Source organism: Elgaria multicarinata, chromosome 12, assembly GCF_023053635.1.
Source record: "Elgaria multicarinata webbii isolate HBS135686 ecotype San Diego chromosome 12, rElgMul1.1.pri, whole genome shotgun sequence".
In the NCBI taxonomy this organism is placed as follows: Eukaryota; Metazoa; Chordata; class Lepidosauria; order Squamata; family Anguidae; genus Elgaria; species Elgaria multicarinata.
Genome location: NC_086182.1, coordinates 19727001 through 19743197, shown reverse-complemented (window position 1 = coordinate 19743197; position 16197 = coordinate 19727001). Strand labels below are relative to the sequence as shown.

Here is a 16197-nt window from a genome sequence, read left to right as displayed (position 1 = left end):
CTTTCTCTAACTTGCAGCCTTGGATTACTGTTATTGCTTCTTTTAAATTTTGTTTTAACTGTTTTTATTCTGTTTTTATTTTCATTTTACCTTGTACACCGCTCCGAAATTTTTCAATGGGGAGCGGTATATATTCTAAATAAATAAATAAATAAATATTTTAAAATAGTTGTTGGTCGCTTTTCAGACCACAAGCCCTCCCACAAGCAATAAGTTATACAACTCCCTGCTCCAAGGATTTTTTTTTTAACCATTTCCAAAGATAGATTAGATACCAATACAAAATTATCAGTAACTGCCAGTTGATATTGTCAAACTGCATCTCTGCTGCCATTTTGTGACCAGCTCCGCTCCTACACTACCATTTTGTGAGTGGTCATTTTTCAGTTCCCTCAAAGGGGCCCTGAGGATAGAAAGTTTGAGAAACCCTCATGTAGATTAAACTGAGATGAGTCTCTGCTATGTGTTGACAGATTTCATTTGCACCAAGGGCTACTGGGGCAAAGAAGCAATCATGGCTAATATATATATTATATATAAAATCTAGTAGTTATTCGATGCTGTCTCAGCCCCAATTGAAACACACCCAACAGAAGTAAAGGGAAACGCAGCAGACTTTTATCTTAGCAAAGCTGGAGATTACTTTTAGGTGGGGCACTAAATAAAGAGTCCAAGATAATGGCTGTGAAATGCCTTGAGCAATCAAAACCCTGAAGCCAGAAACGTTGTGGTTGTGGGAGGACTAATGGGGTTGAGAATCACTGCAAGACAACCAGAACAAAAATACAGGTATCCTAATAGGTTTAATGTCATTTAATTGCATTACATATAAATAAAATAAAATGTATTAAAACTTTTATAAAAATAAGGGCCAAGTGCTTGCCAGTTATCTCACAGCGTTTGCACTCATGGGCCTCAAAACATTAGAGACGTTTTAGTTGGCAATTGGATAAGAATCCTCCCTGCATAACCTTTTCCTCATATCTCCAGAAATAAATGGAAGAGTGTGTGTGTGTGTGTGTGTGTGTGTGTGTGTGTGTGTGTGTGTGTGTTTAAATCACTCAAGGGAAGGGCCTGGAATGTCCCTCAGAGGACAAGACCCTCATAAGCCTTCCCTTGCCTACACCCTATAGAAACGTATACAATTATTGTTACTAGGTTGCCAATGTACAACCTTTGTTCCAGGTACAGGCCCCATGTTCTGAACAACTCTGTGACAGGCAGATATCTAACATGTGTAGCTTTCCTCACAAGTTTCACTAGCTGAAGCTCTATTTGTCATAAACCTAAAAACGAATGGGAGGGGAAAAGCTGGAAATCCTAGTCACAATTTTTAATATACTCTATAATTGTAAAGCTTAAAAAGAGACCCAACACAATAGCTACTGGGGAGGGGGGTAGGCTTAAATACTCGAAGGGCCAAATCACGTTACACAGGAGGTGATTAATCTCCTATTATTATTTTTATAACAAACTGAAATCCAGAGGGTAACCAATTTGTTCAGAGTAGTGGTGGTGTGGGGCAGAGTCTGCACCATTTTCCGTATTGTAATTCTCCCCCTAGCCCTGCTGTTTGCCCTACAGAAACAACACAAGGGGAAAAGAGAACTATTCCATCCCCCTGCTCTGAACGGTGGAAGCCTCCAGAGGCATTTCAGTTAAAAACAAATTGAGATCAATCACACTTCTCCCACATAACGTGTAGTTTGGCTCTAAGTTCGGTTGAAACAATCTGATCTGAGGTTCTGATTCCCCCCCTGCTCTGCGTAGAATTGAATTCTTTTTTGTTTTCCCTGCACCTTAGGGAAGGACGGGTAAGAACTGGTACAAAACCTCACAGCAGAAATGAAAACAAAGGTGAAATGTGCGAAGAGGAAGCCTGGAAAATTTCAGCCTTCAAAGCCAGACTCTGGAAAGTTACCACAGTAAGAGCAAAGCGTGGGGCAAAGGAACAACAAATTTACATTTGATGGCAAATGTAAATAATAATAATAAAAAATGTCAACATGGAAACTTGTGGTGCTGGCTAAATAAAATGGGTGAAGTGCAGAATATGCCTGTTCTATCTTTGCTGTCTGTTCATTCCTCCTGTACATTACAAAGGCTCTTTTCGCTTCTCTGAGACACTGCAATATAAATTAGTTCTAGCTAAAGCACAGCAAGATTTCATGTTGACATTTTTATTTATTTATTAGCTTTATACTGTGCTCCTCCTTCGGGAAGTTCAGAGCAGCTTGCATGGGGGCCAAAGGGAACCCTGCTTGGGTTTAATAATGCAAGGGCATTTAGATCATTCCTTGGAAAATAGCAAGCTACCTACGATATCCAGTAATGTTAGCTCTCAAGCTCTTTCACATACCTGCTACCAGATCCCTTTTAACAGGAATGCCAGGAATTAAACCTGGATCTTCTGCTCATCTGGATCTTGTACTCCACCACTGATATTTATTTATTTAAATGTTTTTATCCCTCCTTTCCACTAAGATTAGTGCTTTCCTAGTTTAGATGTATATAAAATTACAGTGACCAATCAAAACAGTCGATACAACATCATGACATCGATACATTAAATAGCACAATCCTATACATGTCTTCTCAGAAGTAAATCCCATTGGGTTCAGTGGGGTTTACTCCCGGGTAACTGTGCCTAGGATTTCACTCCCTCAGTGTAATCCTATGCATATTTACTCATAAATAAATCCTAATGTGTTCAACGGGGCTTACTCACAGGAAACCGTGCATAGTATTTACTGTTTCAAATTGCAACCCTATGCACACGTCCTAGAGAGAAAAGCCTAATTTGAAGCTGTAATTCTGTGTACGTACTTACCTGTGAGTAAACTCCATTGAACACAGCAGGACTGAGTAAACAGGTAGAAGACTGCACCGTCCATGTGCGATATTATTTTACTCCACTCTAACCTGGTGGTTGGGTAGTTTTCCCGACAATTCTAGATTGGGCTGGGGGAGGGGGGTAAATGATGAAAGGCTGTCTAATTGTGAACGGAAATCACGTTTCACTCGTTGCAGGCACACACCTGCAAAGATTTCCGCTTTACTCCCAAATCCCAGAAAATCTGGAGGCGCGATGAACTCTTGTATCGGCTACGACAAGCCACTGGGCGGCGGTCTTTCGCCGCACAGATTCCGTACGGAAGCCGCAGCACCGAAGAGAGAAAAACCCGGGAAGCGGGAGGGGAAATCAGCTGGGGGGGAAGAGGTGGGGGGACGGAGCGGTAGATTTCCATTAGCGCGGATGGGGCTGGGCTGGGCTACCTCCTGCAGCTCTTTCGACCTCGCCCGCCCACGGAGTCGGACGAGTCATCCTGGGGCGCCGGCTGCGCCTTTCTCGCTGGGGGCTTTTCCCGGCTGCTGCAAGAAGGAGCTTGTTAAGACTGCAGCAACCCTGCGTGGCTGGATCTGGATCTCGCCTTCTCGTTGTACTGCAAAAATCAAGCTCGCCGTCCGAGTGTGCAAACGGGATTTTGCAGCTGGCCTGACACCCCCCCACACACACAACTTGGCCCTTCTCTGCTGAAATTGCGCGCGTGCGTATCCTTGCGCAGGATGGAGCCCAGGGGCAAAAAAAAGTCGACTTGTGTGTCGGTCGTGTGTTGCATTGCAGCAGTTTTGCGGGGCAGGCGCAAAAGGCGCAGCTTGAGAAAGCCGAAACATGGCAAAAGACGTCATGCCGTGAGGCGGTATGGGCCTAGTCCTCAGGGAGGCGGTAAAAAGTGGGGTGGGGTTGCATCGCTTGCAGGCTGCAAGGGCGGGTCGAGTGGGGACTCATATGATGGAATGCGCCTGCCTGCCTGCCTACCAACTAATCCTATGTACGTAGAAAGCTGGGATGCTAACGAGCATAGTCTCCCTGATATATTCGCTTTCTTCGTGCAGGGGTTAATTTTGTACGGAGGAGCAGTCCGTCATTTAAACCCTTCCTTGTGTTCCGAGCTATGGGTAGAGTGCCTTTTCGTGAACACCGCCCGCCGCCTTCTCTGTGAAGGGGAACCCCAAGAACAGATTTCCCCCTCGACTGGAAGTGGCTTTTTAAAGAACCGGATGCAGTGTTATTGGCAGCCGTAACCTGCATAGATGTGCCAAATATTGCCGCCGGCATGAAAAAAATGGCAGTGCGGAGCAAGGCATCCACCAAGGGACAGTTCACTGCATTGCTCCAGGGACTAAAGTCCACAGATAGTTTCCTGCTTGCAATGCATTTAGCTCCACCGCGGCTACTTTCTGGGTTGCTTGAAAGTTCTCTTCTGTAAAGTGACCGGGAATTCACTTCTAGGCTGGGTGTTTGGCTAGAACAAAATCTCAAATATATATGCAGTTACATTCCACTGAGAAACCTCTACCGAAAAGCCTTTCAGTTGTGCCAGCAAGGTAACACTTTGGGCAGAATCCAACCCTCCTTCCCCCACAGCAGAATGAGGAAAGCTCCCAAATGTAGTAGAGTTCGATTACATTTTAAAGTGAGTGAAGTAATAATACACATTACTGCCTAAAGAATATCCTTAAGGATATTAATCTCAAAGTCAAAAAAATATGTAACTATACTACTTCTTTAAAAGAGATGGCATGGATTGAACATGGAACTGCAAGCCCACAGAGCACTTGCTGCCAACCAATAACAGAAGTAGAAAACTTAAAATGCCAGTGTGTAGTGGCTAGAGTGTTTGACTTAGAGTTGGGAGATCCGGGTTCTAGTCCCCACTCAGCCATGGAAACCGACAGGGTGACTTTGGGCCAGTCACAGACTCTCAGCCCAATCCACCTCACAGGGTTGTTGTGAGGATAAAATGGAGAGAAGGAGGAGAAATTATGTACACCACCTTGGGTTCCTTGAAGGAAAAAAGGCGGGATACAAACGCAATAATAAATAAATTAAAAAGCAACGAGGCTAAAGAGCACCATGCTTTCCTGGTGCCAGCTTGTTTTCTTGCTGGTTAAGATGAACACTTCAAATTGAAGCCACATATGTAAAGAACAAGAAAAAAACTACTAGGACTTAAAATAATAACTTTATGATGGGTTTGTGCATTCAAGCATCTCATTTGTCATTGGTTTTCTTACTGGTATCTACTGTAAATGCTTTTGAACTGTGGTGTTGGAGGAAAATTCTGAGAGTGCCTTGGACTGCAAGAAGATCAAACCAGTCCATACTCCAGGAAATAAAGCCAGACTGCTCACTTGAGGGAATGGTATTAAAGGCAAAACTGAAGTACTTTGGCCACATAATGAGAAGACAGGATACCCTGGAGAAGAGGCTGATGCTAGGGAAAGTGGAAGGCAAAAGGAAGAGGGGCCGACCAAGGGCAAGATGGATGGATGATATTCTGGAGGTGACGGACTTGACCTTGGGGGAGCTAGGGATGGCGATGGCTGACAGAAATCTCTGGCGTGGGCTGGTCCATGAAGTCATGAAGAGTCAGAAACGACTGAACGAATAAACAACACTGTAAATGCAGACAAGGAACTTTTACCTCAGTTCCATTAGGGAAGTATTCACTGCAGGCTTCCTCACTGCTGTAAGGTCTGTTTTTCACAAGTGAGGCTTCTGGCTGTGGTAGCTGAAGATGAAAGCCACAGCAGGTAAATTGAAGATACCTTGTTTCTCCTCAGCTTGCTGCAGTTGGCTGAAGAGAATAATGGGAGCTGGGAAATCCTTCATAGTGCTGCAGCATGGAAGTGGGGATGGCATCCTCCAGCTGTAGAGTATTAGGAAGTGGAGTTGCATATAACCTACATTTCCTAAAATGGAGGTGGTGGGTGAGCGTAATACTGCCTTTGGGGTTTCATTGTATAGTTTTAGAATACAAATTGCACTTTTAAGTAAGGTTTTGCATCCTCGGCTGTCTTTGGGATACCGTGTGCTTTATAAAAAGGAGAGAAGCTCAGCGCGTTACTTGAAAAATCTGACACATTATATACAGCTTCATTTATTTAAGGGCTTTCTGTGCAACTAGCTGGCATCTTAGTTGCTGCCAGTCCTGTGGTTCTTCCAACTCTTCAGGCTGCTGTTGTGAGAATCCGCAAGCAGACCACTTTATGCTTTAAGACTGCCCAACCTCAAGCTTTAAAATTACATTGAGTCAGATTCAAGCAATATGTTTAAGAGCCAAGCTGAAATGAAGCCCATTTCACCTCATGGAACAGCAGTGCTGCTTTCTTTCTGTACAAAGCATCCAAAGCTGCCTCTGCAAACCTGGCTCTTGGAGGCAGCAAGATCAGCAAATGATGTAATCTGCAGCAGTAGCTTCCTTTCTCTAGTCCTCCCTCTCCTCAATTTCAACCAACCAACAGACAGACAGGATAGGAATCTCCATGTTGTGTAATGGCTCTAGCACCTCCCATCATTGCTTCATATAATGGACAGAAAGCTTGCAGACATGTCTTTTCATGCACCTTTTCACATTCAAAAGCTGCTCTCATACAACCTTTTCCAGCGTTGTGGAGAACTCCCTAACCAAGATGACATGTAAAAAGGTTAACAATCCTGCTGCGAAGTTGCAACTCGCCAAGCATAATCAAATACAAATCTTGCGAATTATATGCAGTGAAAGCGTTTTAACCAGACCACTGCAGAAGGGAACAAGCCAGATAAACAGGGGATTAAGTAAACAAGCTCACACCAAATCAGATTGTAGAGAATTCATGCTAGAATCTATTGATTTATCCAATCCAATTATATTAACATATTGGAGGCATTCACAATTATAATCTAGTTAAACACGATAACACTTGGATTATAAATTGGCTAAACACCACAATACTAGCAAGAAGACAGCAAACTCATTTCTTTAGTTCTCCACATTAGAGGAAACTGGCAAAATAGCAAGTGACTTTTGCTCGTTTCCCCACTATATTACAGTAGAGTTTATGAGCTGGTGAAGGAAGTTTAAAGCTTAATCCCTTTGATATTCTTTGAAATGCTGGGGTTATGCAAGGAGACTGAAAACATGAAGCTCCTTTTCAGAGGAATTATCCCAACAAGCCAGTGCAATGGAACATGCCACATTAACCTCATCGCTTTCCTAGTACCTGACCAACAGGGAAATCCTCTGCACAGAAATGTTTAAAACAGCATTTCCCAAACTGGTGCAATTCCCTTTTTCCAGGCAGCATAGGCACCAGGTTGGGAAAAGCTGTTCTAAGAAGTATTTGTGCTCTCATACCCTACCTTTAGCAGTCCTCTGACATTGAGTCCCTCTGAGTGATCAATTTCATTTAAACAATGTAGTGCTAAAGCACTTTGGACATATGCTCTGCCAATGTTTAATCAAGTGACATAAGACCCTTTGTGGTCAAGTGCATGCTCACTAGTGAACACCAGTCCTATCCAATGAATTTTTACATTGTATATTGCTTTTATATTGTATTTTATATTATGGTTTTATACTGTTTTATACTTTGAAGGTTTTTAATTTTTGTGAACAGCCCAGAGAGCTCCGGCTATTGGGCAGTATAGAAATGTAATAAATAAATAATCTTGATGGAAGGCAAATAGGAATATTGGTAATTCAACACCATCCTGTCCCAACAGCTGTTGTAAAACCAGTGTATGGAGGACTTAAATGCATTTGGAATGCTGTCACAAAGTCTATACTTTGCATTCACTGCAGCGTCTTGGAATTTGATTTTCTGGTGGCAGTCAGCAACTGGTGGCATAGCATGGAGCAAGGTTAGTGCTTGCTCCATCTGGCAGAGACTAGCAAAGAAATAATTTTATGCTCACACTCTTAAGACTTAAGCAAGACCCTCGGAGGAATGACATGAAGGGGAAACCAGCCAGTCAAATAGTGAGCTCCAATAAACTAATTACAAATGAACAGAACTATTGCCTATGAAAGGCTTCAGTAGCATCAGAGCAAACTGGTAGCAGAAGTCAGTTTATCACAGAGCAGGCTTGAACTTCAGCAGGACATACTATTTCAGAAGGTTTACACCCTATATATTCAAAGCTACTTGAGGCCAAATATATTTAGCAGATTGCAAACCATATGTATGTACATGTATAGCAGGAAGTTGAATCACAAAACTGCTTGAACACTTGCAAATGTCACAAGTTTAAATATTGGTGATGATTAGAACCATCTTTTTTAATGACATTTAACAAGCCCTCTTAATTACCTTTTGTTTTGGGGCTTCTTGGGACTAGGTAGAATTTTTGCAACTGTCAGCAAGGCAATAGTGATCTGATCTTCTGGCCTCTTATTCCCTTCTCCTTGAGACAACATAACTTGGCAGGTCCAATTACATACTTAGCTATAGTCCAATTCAAACTATTTGTCTCAATGACTTGGGAGCTCTTGCTCAGCAGCTGTCTACAAGGAATTCTTGCTTCTTTACTTAAGCCAGTTGGTGCCAATGCTGTCATCTACTACGGATACTGTCATTTTGCATGACCAAACAAGTTCAAATTTCAGTGAATGCATTGTTTGTTTGAAGAATAAATTGACACAAAGACCCATCTTTAATTATGAGTTGGGTTTGGACCTCCAGAGTTCCTAAGCCTTTACTAGGCATGAAGGCTGCACACATAAGACTTGCATTGCCCAACTCCCAAGCCATCCCCCAAGATTTGGCAATATTTTTTAGGACCAGGACATATCTCATTAGATCATGATACTTGTAAGTCTTTCCCTATGGGGAGAAAACACCAAACTAATATGTGGTTTAACTTGTTTTATTTCATTTCGCAAACAAAGTTGTCTTCAGTCCAGCTGGACCTGTGAGGGAGCAGAAATTGAAACCCAATAGAAAAGCAGCAGTAAGTCAGGAGCACAAGGATTACAGGGGACTAACCCCGGCTACAGAAGGAATGGTTGATTGTTAAGACAAAGAAATCTTATGAGATCTGCCCACAGTCAGAGATGGTGATCTTCTTGCTCGTCTTGCCATTCCTTGATCCAAAGCGCTCCATTGCTTCCACAATATTCATTCCATCTTTGACACGGCCAAAGACCACATGTTTCCCATCCAACCTAAAACAGATTAGGTATAAGCATGTTGATTTTTTAATGTACTATATATTAGAAATTACTTACAAACCACACATGAAACAGACTGGGACAGTTGAATGTTTTGTGAATCTAGCCATTAAAAACATTCTGTCAATATTCTGAATTCAGATCAGAGGCAGCAAACAACAGCTACACTAGTAATAAATGCTTAAATATCTTGTTTGTGTAACTTTAGACATGGCCCTCCACTTCAGCTATTATATGCTATTGCTTAGAGAGTAAGCCATTGGAACAAAGACCTTGGTTCGCTAATGGAAGTCTCAAGCCACGTACTCACCAGTCAGTTTTGGCGGTGCAGATGAAAAATTGCGAGCCATTTGTATTGGGCCCAGCATTTGCCATAGACAAGATGCCAGAGCCTGTGTGCTTGAGGAGGAAGTTCTCATCAGCAAACTTCTCACCATAAATGGATTTACCACCTGTTCCATTATGGCGGGTAAAGTCACCGCCCTGTGGAAAGAATGCAAAGGTACAGCTGAGACCTGACATTGGGTTAAACAATTCCACTAAGGGACCTTGTGGTAGAAGAATGGTTATGCTAGCACACATCTTATCAAAACCTAGGGACCAGGCCCTTTAATGTACACAGTATTTTTAGTCATGCCTCAAACCAAGAATGCCAGTGCTTCTTAGATGCAAGACAATGTATATATACTACAAGAAGAAATTGTAAAAAGTAATTATGAAGTGCTACACACCTGGCACATGAACCCAGGAATGATTCTGTGGAAGCAGGACCCCTTGTAACCAAAGCCTTTCTCCCCAGTGCTCAAGGCACGGAAATTCTCTGAAATCAGAAACAGACATTTGTAAGAACATTTCCTTGAGAATATCATCTCACACTAACATGCCTGAAGATCAATATAATCAAGTTTACAAACCTGCGGTCTTTGGCACCTTGTCTGCAAACAGCTATGGGACAAAAATGGAGATATCAGTTAATGCTATGTTCAGCTTGAATACGTAAAATTGCACATGCTTGCCTGATTTTTTTCTAACAGTAAAATCTGAAAATGACTTTTTAATATCATTTTATCAAGCCACTGTTATTTTTTTTAAAAAAACCACCCACCACCTTGAGTTCAAAGGATGCTACGTAGCCTACACTGGGCAATATAATCTGCTACACTGGGAGAATGTTGCAGTGATTTGGTTTGTGTTAACTGGCACATAATCATTGATTTTGGCAGAATCAAACTGCTTCAAACATTATGCTAAAATATACCTATTGCAAAAGATGCTAGGAGCCTACATATGGAAATCATTAATATCCCAAAGTATGCCTCCAGTTCTGCACATAAGAAATCTAACTATTAAGGGCCATTTACCCAACTGAACTCTGCTGGAATGATATAGAAATCTCAGATAATGCTGATGTTTATACAAAGCACAAGGCAGACAGTAGGATCAAGGCAGAGTATTGGTTCGGCATGCCTGTGGCTCAGACTGAAGACCACTCTAGAGGGAGCTCTGACAGAGTCTGCAAACAAGGGGCAGTCTAGTTAAAATGGACAACTGACCTATCACCTTAAGGAAAATCTGAGGCCAGCTGAAATCTGGCAGAGAACTATTTACTCACATTTAATACCATCCCACATTGTATAGCATCATGTTTTTTTGGTAATAGCACAACTCCATAGCCAACCACCAAAATGAATGATTCAAGGGGACACTCAAACATATAGAATACTGCTGTGTCCAAAGTATGTAGCTTTCTTTAGGACCTTCCCAGAATTTGCAAAGAGCATGGAGTGTACCACTTCTTTGGTGCCAATTACCTTTTTAACCCTAGTGTGCAATGTGCTCACTCTGGCTGGAATACCCAGCTTTCCTAGGCGCTGCAGTTTGGGAGCGGGGGAGGGACTTGCGACAGTTCCTCTGTAACGCAACCATTTATAGCACTTTGAAATCGTGCGCTCAAAAAATGTAGCTGGTCAGGTATGTTCTACAGAAAACACTGTATAACCTATCAAACCGTTGAGGAATTAAAATTTCACAGCCATCCTTAACCCGTGACCAATTTGAAAAGCTAAATACGAGTTACCGGCACGATTACTAAATCGCTGACAACGTCCAAGCAAAATACAGCCGCACCCGTGACATTTTCACTGCATGCAACTCGTTACGACCGTGCAGTATAGACCATGAACACATGCTAGGAAATCCGCACGAGACAGTAGACCGCCATTTGGGGTTATCCCTGTCAACACAAGACTAGATCTTCCGATTGGGGGGGAGGAGGAGGAGAGAGACCAAGGCATTTTTATCACCATGTATAAGCAGGCCAGTGTCCCCCACCAATTAGAATAAGTCTAGCTGGAACCGTTTCTCTTTTAATGGTCGAATTACTGATGGAAAGAGGTAGAGGGACCCCGAATGGAACCCATAAGCCCCTCTTCTTTAATACCGAGCATGATATTGCTCGGACTTTAGACTGTTAGTTATACTGTTAGTTTTACCCTACCCAGTGCCTGTTTGCATTCTCTTCCCCTCCTTATTGCTTTACTATGATTTTATTAGAATGTAAGCCTATGCGGCAGGGTCTTGCTATTTACTGTTTTACTCTGTACAGCACCATGTACATTCATGGTGCTATATAAATAAATAAATAATAGTAATAATACCGCATTTTTAAGCTAAATCACCCCCCACCGCTACCTAAAAACAGAAAATGGAGGGCAAACGCGGCTACTGTGATGCGGCTACTGCCCTCCTCCCCATTTCAGTAAAGGCGGGCAGGGCGTGGGCAGCAGCGAGAGCTCAGGATCACCGGGCAAGGGGAGAAAAGAGGCTCTATCAGGTGCAAGTAAAGGCCTGAAAAGGGCAGCCGATCCCTCCCGCGTCCCGAGAAGGGGCTGTGGGAAGACAAAGGCGGCAAGAGAGGAAGCTCACGCTTCCCCAGGGCAAGGGCTGCGCAGGCCACGTGGAGGCGGCGGCGACGCCCGCCCGCCCGCGCGCGCCCTGGGCACACTTCCCTTCCCTGTCTCCCCCCACACGCCCTCGCTCCCCGCCCCGGTGCGCGCGCAGCTCTTCTCGCGCTGCAGTGAGGCGATCCCCTTTCTCTCCCTCCCTCCCCCGCACACGGCGTCCGTTTCAGCGTCCCTTCCTCTTCTCCCAACCCCCCCCCCACATGCATTGAGCGAATTCCCAAAATGGCCCCGTGTTCCCTCCCCGGCAGGAAATGGCGGCGGCGGCGCGTCCATCCTCAGACCCGGCTCCCTGCCTCGCTCCCCCCTCAACCGTCCTTCCCGCCTTCGTACCTCGAAGGTGATACGCCCGAGAGGATCGGAGTCGGCAACGACATCGAAGAACACAATGGGATTGGACATGGCGGGAATGAATCGAATAAGAGAAGGGGGGAAATTAGCAGTGCTAGCGACAGCCAAGTACTAGTCGAAAAGAAAAACGGGCGCTCACCGAGCTTATATAGCCAGCGCTTCCCCGCCTCGGCCTTCCCTCACGCGACCTTTCGCCAATCGCGGCGCGAAACGTTGACAGAGTGAAAGGCTCATGAGCCAATCACGGTTCTGCTTTGGGGGCAAGGGCGGTTTCTCAGCGATCCGCGGTTCTATGCTGGGGCGTGGTCTCGGCGAGAGGCGGGAACCGGGGAAGAAAGGTAGGTCCCACTTTGGAGCATGCGCACTGGCTAAGGGTGTCATTTGGAGGGAGGGGCGATTACGAGATGGGTTGGGGGATGGGAACAGGACTGAGGGTGGCTTTTTTTTTTGGTAGCACTGAGGAAGGAAATGACTCCGGTTTTATAAAGCCAGTTATGCCGGGGTACGATATGTCTGTAAGCCTCCACGAGTCGAATCGGACTTATTCCCAAGTAACAGAGAAGAAGGTTGCAGTCTAACTGGGAAGACGACATACGCGGGCCAAGACGGGGCAGAATCTGGGATTCTGCGATTTTGAGTGATGTGCGGTTGCTGCTTGAGCTCACACATGCAATTGGAGTTAGGGTTAGAGGGGGGGGGGGATGTGATCAGGCCTTGGAGGCTAGCATGGCTGCGTAATCACAGCCAAACTAGGACAGTGGGGGATAGTTTTGGGGAGGGGGGGAGCGGCGTGAGCCACAATGGGGCTGTGCCAGGGGTGGGTGGGGGGCTGCTGCTGAGTCTCCTGGGGGCCGCTGCCCTGCTGGGAGCCTGTTCCGGCTCCTCGTGCGCTATTTCAGCATGGGGGTCTCAGAGCCCGGCCAGGGGCTGTCCCGGTCCATTGAGGAGGGTTACGTGGACGACCAGCTCTTTGTTCAAGATGACAGCGACACCCGGAGGGGGCAACCTCGAACAGCCTGGATGGAGGAATTTGGGAAGGCCGATCCCCAGTTCTGGAACACACAGACCCAGAGAGCACGGAACAATAAACAGACGTTCAGAGCTTCCCTGGCGAACCTGCGGAAGTGCTACATCCAGCCTGGAGGGTTTCAGACCTTGGGAGGAACTACATCGCCTTGGATAAGGAGACCCTCACCTGGAGGGCGGCTGATGTCCCTGCACAGAACACCAAGAGGAAGTGGGAGGCTAACTTGGCCTATGCCCAGCTTGACAAGGCCTACCTGGAGGAGATCTGCATTGGGTGGGTGCGGAGATACCTGGACTACCGGAACGAGACTCTGCTGAGCACAGAGCCCCTTGGGGTGAAGGTGACGAGCCTGGTAGAGCATGACGGCACAGAGACCCTCGTCTGCCAGGCCTACGGCTTCTACCCCAAGGCCATCGAGACCACTTGGACAAGGGACAGGGAGGTCATGGAGCATAAGACCTTCCGCAGGGACTTCACCCCCAATTCGGATGGAACCTACCACACCTGGCTCAGCATCACGATTGACCCCAAGGATCGGGACAGCTACCGGTGCCACATGGAGCATGGTGGCCTGCTGGAGCCCCTGGACTTTTGCCTGGGAGGAGACTGGTGCATCCAACTTGAGGTTCATTATCAAGTGTGTTGTGGGGGCCACTGTTGCCCTGCTGGTAGCTGGGATCGTTGGGACCTGTTTCTACAAGAAACGTCAAGATGGTTACAAAGCAGCATCAACAAAGGACCAAAACTCCGACAGCTCCGGGAGCAACCCAGCCATCTAGAAGCTCCAAAGCAGCTTGATTCTGGAAGAGTCTCTCCTCTCAGTGGAAGAAGACAGAGGAAGAGGGGATCCATCCGTGATCTGAATTCTATGATGTACTTTCTGGGACTTCTTCTGCCAGTTTCTCATTGCAGAGACCTCGACTTGTCATGATTTGCGTTCTGGCACAGCTGCAGCCTCAAGACACATTTGTATCTTAGCTTTTTATCTGCTAAAAGATATCTTAGTTAATCAATGCTAGGAGTTTAAATTATTAGGAGATAAATTGATGAACTCTGCATGAAGTTGCATATGAGATAAATGTGGCGCTTAAGGGACAAAAAAGTCAGACTTCATTATTATCTGTTTTTATGCTTTTATGGTTTTAAACTTTGTATATTGATTTTTAATGATTAATGTTAAATCTTTGTAAACTGCCTAAAGAGCTTCGGCTATGGGGTGGTATAGAAATGTAATAAAAAATAAAGTGCATTTATGTATTATTATAACCCCCCTTTCCTCCAAGGACGTACATAAACCTGCCCTTCCCTGGCCCTGCATTTCAGCCTCATAACACCCCTGGAAGGTAGGTTAGGCTGAGAGTTGATGGATGGTTAGCCAAAGATCACCCAGCAAGTTTCATGGCAAAGTGGAGATTTGGATCCAGCTCTGCTCACCTAGACTGACACATGGCCCTACACCACACTGGCTCTCATTGGGGAGTGATTGTATTATTATTATTATTATTATTATTATCATCATCATCATCATCATCATCATCGTCTCCTCCATCCAAGGAGCTCAAGGCACCACAAATGATTCTAACTTTTCCCATTTTATCCTCAAAACAGTCCTGTGAGGTAGGTTAGGCAGCGAGAGAGTAACTAGTCTGGGATTACCCATGACTAGATGGCAATTTGAACCTGGGTCTCCTTAGTCCTGATGCAGCACCTGTTTCTGAGGCTATCACCTAAATATAACCAGGCAGACTTCTTCCTAGTATCTGTCCACTGGGGCGTGATCTGGGATTAGAAGAGATGCATTTTTGAATTCTAGGCTTGAACCCCTTAGGCAAATTTGTTTCTCACCCATTCATTCATTGCTCATTCATAGCTGCTATCCTGCACTGTGGGATGCTACTGCTTTTCTTCTCCCTAAAATAGCCATAACTTATTCTGGTGGTATTTTTGGGACGAGGGCATAGGTTTCTCACACATTTTTTTTCCAGGTCTCGGGTGCACTTGTTCCTGAAGAAAGGACCATTGGTGAGCTTACTTGGAGGAACAACACCTGTTTCATACCAGGGAGAGTGGAACAAAAGGCGCATTTGCTGTTTCAGAGTAAACTTTCACTCTTCTGCCATCTACAGTGTTTCAGCCCCCACTACTGCAATTGGGCTTGAGATCTGACATTGTGACTTCAGTGTCCGATATCTGGGTATATTTGCACATCTCCCTGCCCCATATGTTAAACCCTACTGCCTGTGTTAGGGTAATGTACTCCTTTATATGTTATATGCAGAGGCCTAAGCCAAGGATTCCTAATGTAGTGCCCATGGGCACCAGTGTGCCTGCTAATCTCCCTGCCCCCTCCTGATTGTTTTCATTTTTTTAAATAAATAAAACTAAGATGCAGGCATGCTGCCAAGCATCCCCAGTGCCATCTTTAATTTACAAGAACAACTCTGGTATCCCACATGAGCCCCAGAATCATTTTTCGAAAATAAAAATGCAAAGTGGCTGTAGCCTAGTGCTTTGTTTTGAAGTATGCCCAGAATAATGGAAACTGTAAGCTGGGGGTAAGCCCTACTTCTGCCGTGTACTAAGGCTCTTAGGCAAGTTACCCTCACTGGTTTGTTTCCTGAGAAATGGGTGCTTTGCGGTTGATCACAATCCTTATGGCAGCTATTTTGCGACTAGACAAATTCCTCATAGCAGCTATTTTGTGAGAAACGCCATTCTCAAAATTCCAAATGTACCAACCAACTGAGAAAGGTTGGAGACCAGTAAGGCTGTTCTAAAACTCGGGGGTCCACTGCGACGCCACCCCCTCACACGCAAGGCTTTGACGCGCACGCCTCCCTCAGGCTAAGTATCACCTCTTAAA

General features: G+C 45.0%; 1 protein-coding gene and 1 pseudogene across 1 annotated transcript; one reads left to right on the top strand and one right to left on the bottom strand.

Annotated features, from left to right (window-relative positions):
* Positions 1-8676: 8676 nt before the first annotated feature.
* PPIA (peptidylprolyl isomerase A) lies at positions 8677-12424 on the bottom strand. The gene is made up of 5 exons (XM_063139617.1): positions 12290-12424; positions 9911-9941; positions 9728-9816; positions 9307-9479; positions 8677-8990 (listed from the first exon to the last, which is right to left on the bottom strand). Exons 1-5 carry the CDS (start codon positions 12356-12358, stop codon positions 8855-8857), a joined length of 498 nt encoding a protein of 165 aa, XP_062995687.1. The 5' UTR covers positions 12359-12424; the 3' UTR covers positions 8677-8854.
* A 754-nt stretch (positions 12425-13178) lies between these two features.
* On the top strand, positions 13179-14198 carry LOC134407694 (class I histocompatibility antigen, Gogo-C*0203 alpha chain-like; annotated as a pseudogene).
* The last annotated feature ends 1999 nt before the right edge of the window (positions 14199-16197 follow it).